Source organism: Oryza brachyantha, chromosome 1 (assembly GCF_000231095.2).
Source record: "Oryza brachyantha chromosome 1, ObraRS2, whole genome shotgun sequence".
Taxonomy (NCBI): domain Eukaryota; kingdom Viridiplantae; phylum Streptophyta; class Magnoliopsida; order Poales; family Poaceae; genus Oryza; species Oryza brachyantha.
Genome location: NC_023163.2, coordinates 10,736,249 through 10,751,303, shown reverse-complemented (window position 1 = coordinate 10,751,303; position 15,055 = coordinate 10,736,249). Strand labels below are relative to the sequence as shown.

General features: G+C 38.8%; 1 protein-coding gene across 1 annotated transcript; it reads left to right on the top strand.

The window, feature by feature from the left end:
• The first annotated feature begins 2,805 nt into the window (after positions 1-2,805).
• Positions 2,806-7,652, top strand: LOC102722071 (ubiquitin-like-specific protease ESD4). Its single transcript, XM_006645817.3, has 9 exons — positions 2,806-3,694; positions 4,934-5,010; positions 5,113-5,206; positions 5,286-5,384; positions 5,782-5,868; positions 5,954-6,073; positions 6,383-6,486; positions 6,700-6,772; positions 6,893-7,652. The coding sequence occupies exons 1-9, from the start codon at positions 2,930-2,932 to the stop codon at positions 6,953-6,955; spliced, it is 1,482 nt and encodes a 493-aa protein (XP_006645880.2). The 5' UTR covers positions 2,806-2,929; the 3' UTR covers positions 6,956-7,652.
• The last annotated feature ends 7,403 nt before the right edge of the window (positions 7,653-15,055 follow it).

Below are 15,055 nucleotides of genomic sequence, written 5' to 3'. Positions count from 1 at the left end.
ATCCTCCTACCTTATCCATTTCTCATTTAGTAGGTGGTACCCTAGTCTTAATATTTATTAAACAATCTAGAATTATTATATTTTAGGATGGAAGTAATAATTAGTGGCTATCGAAGGCGAGCTATTTGGAAGGTTTCTCTAAGAGAGATTTGTTTGAATGCCCCGTTTTATTCAATCTCTCCAGGAGAAATTTCTTTGAATTATCCGTTCTATACAAATATGAGTTGCATCACATACACCTTTCCGTTATTCTATAATAAATCAATTTTATTGACGTTCTATATATCAAAAATACAAAACAACTATGCAACTCTCAAGTCTAAATTTATTATGAGTTTAAAAACAAATTTCTTCATGTCTTCTTATATTATATGAAAAGATGTTTAAATTAAATATTAAGTGATCATATAATTTATAGAAAATATTTATGGCACGATCTCTTTGTAGTTAAAAAATATATGACAGTTTTTAACAAAGTGAAATTAATAATGATATTTTAATTAGTTACGTTTCCAGCTTTTTATTATCAATAGTGCACATATATTTCCATATTTTAAATATATTCTACAGTGATGCCATTTGATAGATAAAAATATTTACCTATTTAACATAAAAACATGGTGCTAACAAAATATTTCTAGAATACCATATACTCATTTATATTTTATTAGAGATTTATATGTAATATTATTGCTAGTGATTTGACTATTTCTATGTTTAATAGCAGTGGTTTAGATCCTTATATTTAGCGTAACTGTGGTATAGCGATGATCACGAACTTCGTCGTATATGTATCATTATCGGTGTTCCAACGCTGTGATTAAAAATTATTATTGAACTTTGATTCTAAAGATTTACATTGCATATTTACAGATATTTATGATTAAAAAATTATATAGTTATCTTTATATAAAGTCTAATATATAAAAAGTGTTTCTAATTAGAAAAATATTTGCTAACATATGAAAACTCTATAATTGTTAAGGTAATCTCTAATCTTAGAAAGTCATTGATGTATAGAAAGTGGAGTCCGTCCTGGCTATTCAATCTTACCAATATAATTTTAGCCGTCAGACTTGTTGAATGATGACTAAAGTAGGTATGATGAGTAGTTTGTGCACTCTAGTGTAGATATAAACTTGAATGTATGACTTCGTGCATTGAGTACAAATAAAAAAATACTTTATATACACGAATAGTCATACATAAACTAAAAACAATGACGTTAAATAAAAGAATGGATTAGGTATAAATTAAATTATGAATATATATGTATACACACGTATATATATATATATATACATTTAGATTAATAAATAGGTAATAACAAGAAATTTTTGCTGACAGTAATATTTTTGGAATACTTTCTCTGATCATTTTATGACACCATTGAGAATTTTGGATCTATATTTTACCGTTGGATTTTCTACATTAGATTTGATGTGGGGAGGATAGATAGAATGAAGCGAGATTTGTGAGCCGATAAAAGGGAGAAGTATATTTGACCATCGGATTTAATGCATTAGATTTGATGTGGGAATGATATATGGAATATGCGTATGACTTGGGGAGCCGGTAAAAGGAAGGAGAGTATATGGAATGTGAAATTTAATGTAGATGATTTGAGTAGTTAGATTTGTCCAATAAGTAAAACAAGTGCAAGATAAGTCATTTTGTGAATATATCTAGATTTTCTATAACTTTCATCTAGTGAAATTGAATAGTCCGTTGAACGTCGTCTTGCTAGCTTATGTTCTTGACAGGGGTGCAGCTCAGAATCATCAAAGCCATGAGATCTATTTTTGAAGGATAGGAACTGTCGATGTGTTTAGAGTGCATGGATGAGAACTCCCACGTAAAACTATTATCATTTATGTGTAAGATGGTAGAAAATAAGGTGTTCTTTTCATTATAAACCAGCCATTAATTTGTGTTATGTTATGTATTAATTTTAAACTAATGGAATGTTGTGTGCATCTTTTTTTGTTAAATCTACATGCGGGATACCAAATCACATGTATAATTTGTCCATATATGATACCGCTGATCACAGCCTTTTTGTATTGGACTACTCTGTGAATCTATACAAACTCATATCTCTCCCTAATAAAACACGGCCACAATTCCAAACTTTAAAGATAGGAGTTCAGGGTACGTACAGAGATGTTTATTAGCTGACTCTACTAATCCTCACACAAGTAAAATAGATGACGTGGAGAGAAAAACTGTTATCATACATGATAATGGTTTAGAGTCGATTCTTAGCATTTCTTAAAGGAAACTGTAGATAAAAACGAAAGTAGTGTAATAAAAAATATTTTATTGTATTAATAAATAAACTATACCTGACTTTAGGTTTACACTTAACATTATAAATAGATTCTTATGGCTAACCTGGATTAAATAGAAATCTATAGTACGCTCTGACTTTGAACATGCCGTTATATCTATACAACCTCCGTCCCAAAATAAACGAATTTCTAAGTTTTTTATAGAATTTTTGACTCTTCATCTTATTTGAATTTTTTAAGATTAAGATTTTTATTGTTATGACATGATAGTACTTTATATGTGGCTATTTTTTTAATTTTTTTATAAATTTTTTAAATAAGACGGATCGTCAAACGCCAAAGCTAGAAAACTCAGAAATATTTTTTTTCCCGAGATGGAGCAGTAGTAGTTACTGCCCACAGCTGAAAAAGGGAGAAGAAATTTCCGGCCGTGGTCCGTGGAGCACCACCGCAGGTTCACAACAGCTAAAAACCGCATTCGAGGAAGGGAGGAAAAAGAACGGAAAAAAAAAAAGAAAGAAAACGAAACGGAGAAAAAGACGGAGCGGGACGGGACCGGAGCTCCGTCTCCAATTCCCCCCGAGGCCGAGACGGCGCCCGCTCGATCCAGGCGCAGGCTAGGGTTTCCGCCGGCGGCCATGGGCGCGCTCACCGACACCCGCAAGCGCCTCTCCGCCGACCACCGCCTCCTCCCCTCCTTCCCTCCCTCGCCCCCGCCGCCCTCCAAGAAGCCCAAGCTCGCGCCCCTCCCCTTCTCCTCCTCCCTCACCGCATCCCTTCCTCCCTCGCCGTCGTTGCCCCCTAATCTCCCCTCCTCCTCCTCGTCGTCCTCCTACGCCTCCGCTGCAGCTGCGCCGGGCCCCTCCTCGGCCGCCGCGGCGTCCACCTCGTACTCTTCCGGCATCCCCTCCTCCACGCCCTACCGGCACCGCCGCCTGCCGCCGCCGCCGCCGCTCCCGCGCCCAATCCACGGGCCACACCGCGTCGTCCGCGCGTTCCGCCTCGGCTCCGCCCGCTCCCGCTGCGGGGGCCCTTCCCCTTCGTCGCCGCCGCCGTGGCGGTCTCTCGGCCTCGAGCAGTATGTTGAGCTCGTCAACAGCGTCGCCCACCTGCCGCCGCCAAGTCCTTCCTCCGCCGATGCGCCGAGGACGAGGGTGGAGGTGATCGCCGTGGAAGACGCGGAGGAGGGGAAAGACGACAAGGAAGAGCATGAGGAGGAGGAGGTAAAGGGTAGGGTTGTGGTGAGGAGGACCCCCCTCTACAAGGAGCTGTACGAGGCATCCAGCCGGCTACGGGATGGCAAGCTCAGGACACTTCAGTTCGAGGTGCGCCTCGCGGAGAAGGGCCGCCTCGGCCTTGAGCAGCTTGCTGATGTCCTCCCACGATTCACTCCCAAGAAGAAGGTACGGTTACCTCTTTGTTGTATAGATAGATAGTATTATGAATTATTAAACACCCTACATAAAAAGTGCTTTTTGTTGCTGCATATTTTTTTACAACTTACTCACTTTAATCGAAAAAAGAACTGGAACTTGGTGAAGATGTCTGGGTTATCTGTAACTCAGCTGTAATAGCATGCTCATAAAGCACTGCCACACATTTTATGTAATTTATGAACTTGTTATATACTTATTGCAACAATGAAATTGGTAAAGGAGAGGCATTTTTAGAAAATAATGATGAGGATAAAATAGAACTTTTGTCTGCTTTCCTCGCAGACAGAGATAGCATCATTAACTTTTATTAATGCTAAACTGCTAGTACACTTTAGCTATAGCGTGGTTAGTGTGCACGGTTTACCACAATCTTGAAGCATAGTAGTAGTACCAACCTACTCATTGCCACGGCATGTGTCTGTTTCATTGGTTTAATCTTGCAATAAAGATCGTTTGAAGAAAGAAGATTGAAGTGAGAATTTCCAAGTATTCTATTTAGTTGAGAGAGAGAAATGATGATCCATTCCTGGATATATGTCAATTGATACTTGTATTCAAGTGGAGCAAATGATTTGGTCTGTTATTACTTCCCTGTATTTATGGCCTTCAAAGTTGTCGATGTATGAACATGTAGGCTAGCAATTACTACCTCCGTTTCATAATATAAGACTTTCATGCATTACTTAGATTTATATGGATGCTAATGAATCTAGGGATATATATGAACGATATACTTCTTCGTTTTTTTTTATTTGACGTCATTAACTTTTAGGTCTACGTTTGACCATTTATCTTATTCAAAAAAATTATACAATCATTAATTATTTTTTATGAATTGAATTATTATAGGAACTTTAAGCATGACTTAGAATTTTGCATATTTGGATAAATATTTTGAATAAGATTGAACGGTCAAGCATAGATCCAAAACTTAATGGCATCAAATAAAAAAAACGGAGGGAGTACCTTAATCACTAGATGAATCTAGACATAGCTAAAACGTCTTATATTATAAAACGGATGGAGTACATAATACTGAAAACTGAGAAGGAAATACTGTAATGTTATGTTTAACTTCTGAAATTGTAGTTTCAGTTAAACAAAGCTAATCGTACGATGAAAATAACAGATCATCTTAGTGAAGAGTATGCTATTTCATTTCTCATTCTTAAACATCTGGTACCCTTTCTTGCATGTGTGTTTCAGGAGGTGCATGAACCTTTTGCCCCTCTTATGAATGAGGATGAGAATAGTGTTGATCATGCTCTTGGCAGTCGTAACAGGTTTTGTTCCCATTCTGTTCCTCTTTAGACTTACTAGACAGAAGAACATTTCTTGCACAATATCTAGCTTATTTTGCAGCATCTAATATATATGTTCTTCAGACGTGAAAGGCTAGTGGTACATGAATCATCAAATATTGTTATAACAAGAGAGATCTTGCAGTGCTTGAATGAAACAGAGTGGCTAAATGATGAGGTATTTTATTGTTTCTGCTATTTTCTTCTTTTGGATTCCAAAGTACAGGCTTTGACATCGTGTTCCTTGACCTTTTCAGGTCATAAATTTGTATCTTGAGCTGCTGAAAGAGAGGGAACTGAGAGAACCTAGCAAGTTTTTGAAGTGCCACTTCTTCAACACATTTTTTTACAAAAAGGTCAGCTTCTGTTTCCATGATCCAGGTTCACAATATCATTTTGATATTGCTTCGAACTTGTTTATTGTAGTGAGAGTGACGAAGCTTTTGCTTGTGCCATGGTTCCTAACACTAGACCAAATGCTTCGTTTTTTCTGAGTTTGTATTTGTTTGTTTATTCCTTGTACTTCTTTCTGTCTACAAGAAATTTGCACTTCGGCATGCTATTTACCTTGTATGGTTCTATATTCATGGTATCAATTACTTGTGGTGCATTTATCGGCAGATGTAGTTATGAACTTATGATGGTGATCAATATTGTATTTGAGTTGAGTATTTCATAGTTGCGACTCATATTATGTATGCTCTAGAACAGACACAGACTAACTAACCATGCATTATTTTGTCCTATTATCAGCTCATTACTGGTGGGTATGATTATAAGTCTGTTAGAAGATGGACAACTAAAAGGAAGTTAGGTTACAGCCTAATTGAATGTGATAAGGTAAATGCTATTTTGTTTTTCTTTTCAATCCTGAATTCTCCTGCGATTTTACAATTATCTGACTGAACTAGTTATTTCCGTCCAGATCTTTATTCCTATACACAAGGAAGTACATTGGTGTTTAGCAGTCATAAACATCAGGGACAAAAAGTTTCAATATCTGGATTCTCTTGGCAGCATGGACATGAAGGCTTTGGGAATTCTAGTAAGTAGTATAATCTAATTGTCTGATCAACAGCTTGGTTTTATGTGTCCATTCATTAAAAAATTTGATGGCTTTTGAAATTCCTCCCTAAATCAATTCTAGTGAAGTGATGGTGTTAATCAAAGAAAGATCATTTAATCATAGAAGTACAGAAGGTTTAAAATTGCATTTTGAGGGAATCATCACAACACCCAATTCCAATTGTTTTTCTTCAATTAAGAATCAAGGATCTATCCTGTTCATTGCATTTGTTGGTGATTCTTACTGTCATAGTGCCATGCGTTTTTAATTTTTTTACCACTGAACCAGGCAAGGTACCTTGTGGATGAGGTGAAAGACAAGAGTGGCCAACATATTGATGCTCTTTCATGGAAGCAAGAGGGTGTAAAAAACCTTCCTTTGCAAGAGAATGGGTATTTTTTTCTCGATTTTCTTTCTAGTATGGGTATCATTAGCTTACGCCAACATTTTGTACAATAATAGAATGTTATATTTTCCTTAAAACAAGGAGATACATGCCATTTTCAGCAATTGTAAGAAAACATTCGTAGTTACCCACGGCTCCGCATTACCTTGCCTTCTAAAATTTGCGTAATGTACTTATTACTTGGCTGTTTTCCATTTAGGTGGGACTGTGGCATGTTCATGCTCAAATACATAGACTTCTACAGCAGAGATATGGACCTTAGTTTTGGACAGGTACCAAATTGGATCTTGCACTTCCTGCCAGTTTATATGCTCTTCTTGGAAGAAGTTTATATGAAACTTATCCTTATCTACAAGAGACTAACTGGATCTGAAATTGGTTGTCTTTCATAGAAACACATGTGTTACTTCCGGAGGAGAACTGCCAGGGAAATTTTGAATTTGAGGGCTGAATAAACTGAAGTACATACAGTGCCACCTAGAATGTTCACCAGTGGTTGTCTATGTATTTTAGAAATGGTGATGCGGTCTTTCACGGAGTGCTGAATGCACGGTTCACAATTGCTCCAATAAGCCACTTGTCACGCAACATGTGGGAGTGCTGCTGAAGATTGCATCAGAACTGTTCCTTTGGCTGTGTCCAAGGTGGCTTTCATCGCAATGATTTATTGATGGAGAATGACATATGGTTTTCTGGCCGTCTGTAGACTAAGACCACAGTGGGCCAGAGAATGGTATGGTTGAATTTATGGCCAAGGGTGACTTAATATGTGCACATTTAGCATTTTCGAGTTCCCCCTTGCAGGCATCCAGTCACAAGCAAGTTTTATGTTTTTACATGACCTGCTTTTGTGCAGCGAGAGTTTTCTGTATCTCTTTCCTTTTTCTTCTCTTTCCTTTTTCCTCAATATGTATAGTGTTCCTACCCTGAGAAACATGTTTGTGGAATGCCTGCGTAGGCCTGTGCTGTGCACTTCAAAGTTTCTTATGATATATGTAATCGGTTGAGCATGATGGTGGTACCGAACGTATTAAGGTAACGTTCACACATTAAGACATAAATCAAATGATCATTTTTTGTGTGTTAAAGTAATCAAGCAATTTAGGGCCAAGGTTGTAAATCTGAGTTGTGTTTTTTATGTTCCTTGGATGTACTGACCCTCAGGTGAAATTTTCACTACATTTACTTTGTGACAGTGATTTACAAAAGTTATTTTCCTACGTTGATTTATAGTTCCACTCCAAAAACATTAGTTGAGAGTTGAAAGTGACGGTGTACGCTGCTCACTCACGTGAATGTGATATGCATACATGTATTCGTTATAGCACTGGAAGGAGTTTGTAGTGCTATCATCTATGTGTTACCGTGCAGGAAAACTGCCCAGGAGGACATTATGGGCTTTATCTTTTTGTTTTTTTTCTTGTGACAATTCGAATCTTCAATCTTAAATTTGAAGTTGATTTTAAAGTGTTCTTTTGTTGTAGTTTATTTTTTAGACATCGCTTGTAGATTGCTAAGAACATATATACATATAAAAAATTTATTTATAAATTATGTTTTGTATCGTTTTCTTTTTTGATGAACTTAATAGTCTACCAAACGATGAACTTAATATAGTCTACCATTTCACTGGTGCCCAAGAACTTTGATCAGTCCGGCGGCATCTGCTTCCTCGTACCTCCGTCTTCAATGGCTTCTCAAGCAACTCAGATATTAGCAGATGTGATCATGTGTAAACAAGCCAGTCCTCCACCAGAACCATGCAGCCTAGCCCAATCCAATTGATAGGGGCCCCCATTTACACATATCACTCCACTTACCCCCTTCATTTTCGTTTCTTGTGAAAGGGTTAGCTCGGAAGCGATATGATTAGAGGGTAAAGCTTTATAAGTTAGTTTCACTCATGCTAAACTAGTAAGTTGGTATTAAACATTTACGCAGGGCTCTCATGGACCACACAAACTATATCCTAATTCGGCTAGGATAACACACACCCACCCTCAAAAGCACTATACGTCCTCGTCAGTCCAACTTACCCACACAGGCATATACAAGCAAATTATTAGACGAGAATGAATTAGCGTCCTAATCCAAAATAGGTTAAATAACCTAAGCATGGCAAAGCATTAAATTGTACAACATATATGTATACCCAAAGTAACAAGGTAAAGGTAAGGAGATAAGTAATAAGGCATAGTAGCATAAGCATAAGGTTCACCCATAGTGCATGTAATTAGAAAAAACACATAAATGATTTAAAAACATTGTACACCATGATCAAATATTGAAGCATGACTTTCCTTGAGGATCTGCACTGGCCTAGGCTACAATCTCGCAATAAACCGCAACGTCTGAATCACCGAAATCTAAAACATATGAGTGAAGCACTCAAAATAATAGTCTACTAAAATAGTAAAAAAGGTTTTTTTATTGCGTTCTTCACAAAATTCTAGATTCAAGGAAATTTGAATGAACTTAAATGGAGGACATATGAATTAGTTATGAATTTTTAAAATTTACTAACGTTTTTAATTAAATAGAAAATGATTTATTGAATTGAGCAATTTATTGCTAGAGCTAATGTTAACATAGGGTGGCGGTGCACTATGAACCAAGTCCACGTGCATGGGAGTAGCAGGTGCACCACGCTAGCACCACTGACGGCCAGGCGGGCACCACATAAGCGCACAAGCGGCGGGTGCGGAGAGGCATAGCGGGTCATTGGGCCGATCCGACAGTAGCAGCACGTGAGGAGGGAAACCCAAGCGGTGGTGCCATGGCTAGTGATACACGCGCTCGGTCGGTAGTCGCTGGCGACGACCTCCAACCACTAAATCGAGTGTCGCACAAGATGGCAGTGAGCGAGGGAAGGCTGAGGAGAGACCTTACCGGCCACGGACGCACGAGATTGTGATGGAAAAGCTTGTCAGATTGTGGTAGTTTTTAGGGTTTTGGAGGGTGGATCTCGACGACGGATTGTGGCAAGGAGTGGAAAGAGGAGGGTGACCTCGGGTGAGAGATTTATAGCCCGAGGATCCTTGGGCAGTGTCGAGTGGGGCGTGAGAGAGGGAGAGGAGAGTGTGGGAGCGGACCAGCTGGCTGGGTCACGCGTCAAAGGGGAGAGGAGGGAAGTGTGCTAGCCTAGAACCAAGAGGGGGTGAGAGGAGGGACAACTCAAGGCGGGCTGGGAAGGATGGAGTGGGTTAAAGTCGGTCTGAACTGTGAAGCCAAGGAATAAATTTTAGCCCTTTTTAAAATTATCTTTAAATCCAAAATAACTTAAGTGATTGTAATTATTTAACTTGCTCTAAAAATTGCACTAAAAATTTTGTTAGTGTATTTTGTCAAAAAGAATATAAGAAAAATATTCTTACCCATTTCGTCATTATTCAATCCTTTTACTTTAGCTTATTTGCGTATTAACTTAATTAAATAATTTCTTTAATTCTAACTTTCTTTACAATTTAAACCTAGGGGTAAAACTTGGGATGTGACTGTTGCTTAGTGTATTCAGGGCGACCGTCCTAGCCCATATGCATATACACTAAATGACCTAAATTTAGCCAAGGTGTTCAACTGGAAAAATGCAAAGCCGGGATAGGCTTGTAAAGAAAAGGTAATCGTTCCACAACCACCGTGAGAAAAAGGCCGCCTCGTTTCTTAATTTTCTCTTCAGGAAACAAAAGCTGGCGTAACTCCTCATCTCCTACCTAATTTCTTTACCTTCGCATGACTCCAAGATCAAGATCATTTGCCCCTTCTGCTATTAAGGAGTGCCCAATTTGGAGAATTCAACCCAACCCACTAAGGCCGCGTTCGGCGAAGGCTATAAGTTAACTTAAGCATCTCGTTTTTCGCGCGCACGCTTTCCGAACTGCTAACAGTGTATTTTTTGCAAAAATTTTCTATAGGAAAGTTACTTTAAAAATTATATTAATCTATTTTATATTTTTTTAATAATTAATAATTAATTAATCATGTACTAATATATTACTACGTTCTCCGTGCTAGATAAGTTAACTTACCTACATCTGTAAACCAACGCGGCCTAATTTACTTAGGGTGAACATCAAAGGTTCCTCATCTGCTTCATGGTTCATGCATGGTTCAATAGAATATGGTAGGACTAATATCAGGGGTTAGTTTGAAACTTAATTTCTTGCCACCTGATTTATTTCTCTTGAAGTTTTGCACTAAATTTCTATAGTCGATGTGTTTTATCTTTTTTTCATTTTCAGTACTTCTCTCACATAAAATGTGCTTGGGGATTTTGTCTTCCTACTCCATGTGCCTTCTTCTTCGTGTTATACTTCATTTTCTGATCTGTCTTCAAATCAAGGTGTCTTTGCTCCTTTGTTTTCTTTTGTGAAACACAACACAAATGTAGTCGCTCTAAGACGGGCACATGCACACTCATCCATTTGAGCGCATGCACGTACACATTACCCCTATTATTCCTTACTCCTACTGAATATTTACTGCACAGTAAATTAATCTTTAACTTATGCAATATTTCCTGTGGTGTTTTGTTCCTAAGTAGTGTGGCATACTTTTCTTAGTAACTTTTTGAGCAATTATATTTGTGACCTGAAAAAAAAAACAAATCCTTTTGTAGCTCATCATTTAGTGGCAAAAAATAGAAAAGGTCAATATGAACGAGGAGAAAGAAACAATAGTAACGTGATCCCGGGCATCTAGCATTCTACCTACAATGGCGATTCATAGTGGAAAGGAACAAATATACGTATTTAAAATGGTTTTATGCTTATATTTAACATAATTTGCTAATAGAATAATAACCAATATTGATCGCATTCGGATATATCTGTTGGCCTCTAGTTTTTTCTTTTTCTCGCCCTAGAGCCACCCGAAATTTCACAACCAGCAGCCATGTTGCAGACTTGCAGGGAAGGAATATTTATAATTCAAGGTCAAGGATTAGTGACATCATATTAATAAAGGAGATGGATACCTGTATGTAGAAACCATGGTAAATGAGGTAAGGTTGTATAGAAAAAAAAAATAGAGCATCGTTTTCAATTGTCATTGGAGAAAACTGTCATGGTGAATTCGCCGGCAATTTTCCTGGTCTGGTCACTGCTGCTGCATGACCTGGAAGGGAGTTAGATATAAACGCGCAAGACCTGGAATATATGTACTCCCAGTTAGATGCGACCTGCAATCTGCATATACTATTATTTTATTAGACTGCGTTTATTTAAACTTTGATTTAAATTTAGATTTAGAGCGAGGGAAGAAGAAGAGAGTGAGAGAGGATTTGAAAATATTCCATTGATCAATTTTGGTTGTGCCCTGTTAGTGAGCTATAGTGAGCTAGATTCTCTCCTTTTTACGTGCAGACTTTTTAAACTACTAAATTGTATGTTTTTCTTTAAATCATATCAATTCATTTTTTAAATTTTTATAGCTATTAATTAATTAATGATATGTTAATCTTTTTATATGTTTTTTTTTCGGGCCAGCTACTAAACCTGATTAAGAACGCGGCGTTAATTTGTCAATAGCTCAGCTCGGGTCAATAGCCAAGTCACTTTTGGACTGGTCCTGATATTATCATTGAGGGTTTTTTTTTTAACCAGCGCTGATATGGTATCGTCGGGTTTTTGGGTGGGTGGACCTAAACCCTCTATGCGAGCTGTTAAGCAGTAGCGATGTGTCCATAATTCGTATTAGTCCGTTCTCATGTACTGTGTTTGCTTTACCATATGAATGCATATCATATTTTTATTACTAAAATTCCCCTGGCAACACATGGAAAACTTCTAGTACTCCTTCATATTTTTTTATTTAATATCATTGATTTTTTCTATAATCGATCATTTATTTTATTTAAAAATACATAATTATTAATTATTTTGTTACAATTTGATTTATTACTTAGAGACATTTTAAGATAAAATACGTATCTAAAAGTTAACGGCGTTAAATAAAAAACGGAGGGAGTAGCGTCAATAATCATGTCTGTGTTGATCGACGAACAACCTGGTCATGCTCGAGACAACTTCTCAGAACTCTCGACAAATATGAAATACGCAAAGCCGCGTTTAGAGTATGGGAGTATATGTCAACGACCTAATCCGCAGATGTCACCGTCAATAATCATCTTCCATTCTTCCTCTACTGTAGGAGGGATTTTCGAGCTAATTACTATAGCAGAACTTAGAGTTGACTTAATTAATTATTATGGAGCAAGAACTCGAACAAGATTAATCATATGCATCGAAACTTGGTTTTATGTATAAGAATCACTCAAATTATACTCATAGATTGCTTATTTTGTCGTGAGAGGATTTTTTTTTTGTGAAGTCTATCAAGAAATCAACCTTGCGTGTGAATTGACTTTATTTATTTCTCTTTCTACTTCCCCCACATAAAGGATTTTATTTTTAATCTATGTCACACAAACTAGAATGCACGATCTTTATCAAACCCTAATTTTGACCGCACAAACTCCAAAGCATTTATCAAACCTTTTTAGTCTTTGCAGGGCAAATGACGAGACCAAAAAAATAAAATCTTTCTATAAGACAGGAGTAGTAGTTTTCTTCTTCTTGGCCAACAGACTAGTCACACTCAAGTCCTCAGTTGTCAGGTCATGCATCCACACGGCACTTGCATGTTTTCAAATATGTTTTTTTTTGTATCGTCTACATTTATTTCTTGGTATGTAAATTCAGGAAGCAAATTCTCGGTTCTTAAAATTGGTAAAGCATGAAAGTGATGAAATAGACTGTGGACAGAACAAGTTCAGGATGCCATAACACTCCTTATCCCATGATGGGGTGATTGTTTGATTTTTTTCATTAAAAAACTGAATGGTATATGTAACATACCCAAGCCCGTAAACCCGAAAACTAAATTTAACTTAAATGCATCATGTGGTTGGGAGTGATTTTAATTGTTTTTGGATCTTAATCATCTCATCATCACATGCAATAATAGACCTAGTTTCACAAAAATAATTAATTTGGTATTTATGTGCATCCAAAAATTCTACAAAAATTCTGAAAAATACCTTGATATGTCAGAAACCAACCCACAAATTTTCATAATTTTTAATTAAGGTTTGATAACTCTTTGATTTATTTTAATCTCTCCAAAAACCTGAAAAAACTGTTAGTAGATTCAAACTTGCTCTCTTCAAAAAATTTATTTAAAAACCTCTTTTAAAAGTTTTGTTTCAGCCAAAGTCTTCTACAAACTTTCTTCTAACACCAAGAGGAGTGGCACACGCTGGATCGCTATCTAACCATTTCTTCTCATCCTCCAAAAATCCTTTGCAGCCAACTCTACTTGACTTAGCCTCCAAGCCAGATTTCAAATTTCTTTCAATGACAAGTGGGCTCCACACCCCTAGGACCCACATGGCAGCCTCCCACTCTCTCCTCACAGCCTCCACCGCCCCCCATGGCCAATGGAAGCCCAAGAAATCCCATCACAGCACCAGCCACCTTCTCTCCCTCTCTCAGTCTTTGTAAGCATTTCGTCGAACACCTGGCGGGCGTCTTCCTTGGAGTGGAGAAAACAGCACCCCTAGCTTCCCACCATGCCATGTCGGGCCTTCTCCACGAAGCTAAGATGTTAGCCGACGCTGCTGATGGGTCTAGACACCGTGTCTCCATACCCATCGTCCACCTCGCGCCATTCTCCCCAATCACCACCCGGGTACGACTCCATTGAAGGTAGACGAGGCCGTTCCGACCAAATCACCGCGCCTAGACCAAATCTCCTCCTCCGCTACTCTTCCACGGCACGCTGCACACGTCCTGACGCGCCCAGCCGCCCTGTTCCATCGTCGCACGGCTCGAGAACGCAGGGACAGAGCTTAGGCCATGGACCGAGCTCACGGGCACCGCGTCCAAACTCCACCTTTAAACCAGCCCTCGCGCCAGCAGGCTCTCCTACCTCGCCTCTTCACGTTCCAAGTGAACTCCGGGAAGGAAACCCCTTGGGATGGCCGGAACGCGAGCGCCCATGTCGGCGCCGGCGAGCCCACGTCGCCATTAATCTCTCCTAGGTGAGTCTCACGAGAAACCGTCCGCGTCATCCTTCTTAGCATCCCTCAGTGAACCCATTTTACCCTTGTGCTCAGACGAAACATCACGCCGAGCTCATCCGTGCCTCTTTTGCCCAAGAAGCAATCTATCGAACACGTGGTGGGCGTCACCGACCTCGCCGCCGGCCAACGTCTTCACCGCTCCCGTGGACATCGTTTCATCCGTTTCTTCGCTTGGTGAGCACCCTAGTATCTTGAGACATCTCTGGCACTAACTATTTTGCACTAACCGAGCCCTTGCTTGCACTAACCAAGCCACTACAAGCACATGCATGGCCATACCTAGACATGTCGTCGCTGTTGCTCGTGTTCCATGGGCTACGGACCAGCATTTCCCTCACCACCACCACTCACGGATGCACAAGGACCCCCTCTACATTTTCTCTTTTGCGCTCGAATTGATTCGGGCCACCGATCGTCGCCGGCGAGCTGAAAATCCAACTCACCCATGGCTGCCCCTTGTTTGAGCCGACCAGGG

Bases quoted from the DNA above. Each gene is read 5' to 3' on its own strand.
- LOC102722071 (XM_006645817.3), top strand. From the start codon at position 2,930: ATGGGCGCGCTCACCGACACCCGCAAGCGCCTCTCCGCCGACCACCGC. The intron at 5,869-5,953 runs GTAAATGCTATT...ATTTCCGTCCAG, and splicing joins GCCTAATTGAATGTGATAAG to ATCTTTATTCCTATACACAA. The intron at 6,773-6,892 runs GTACCAAATTGG...TGTCTTTCATAG, and splicing joins TGGACCTTAGTTTTGGACAG to AAACACATGTGTTACTTCCG.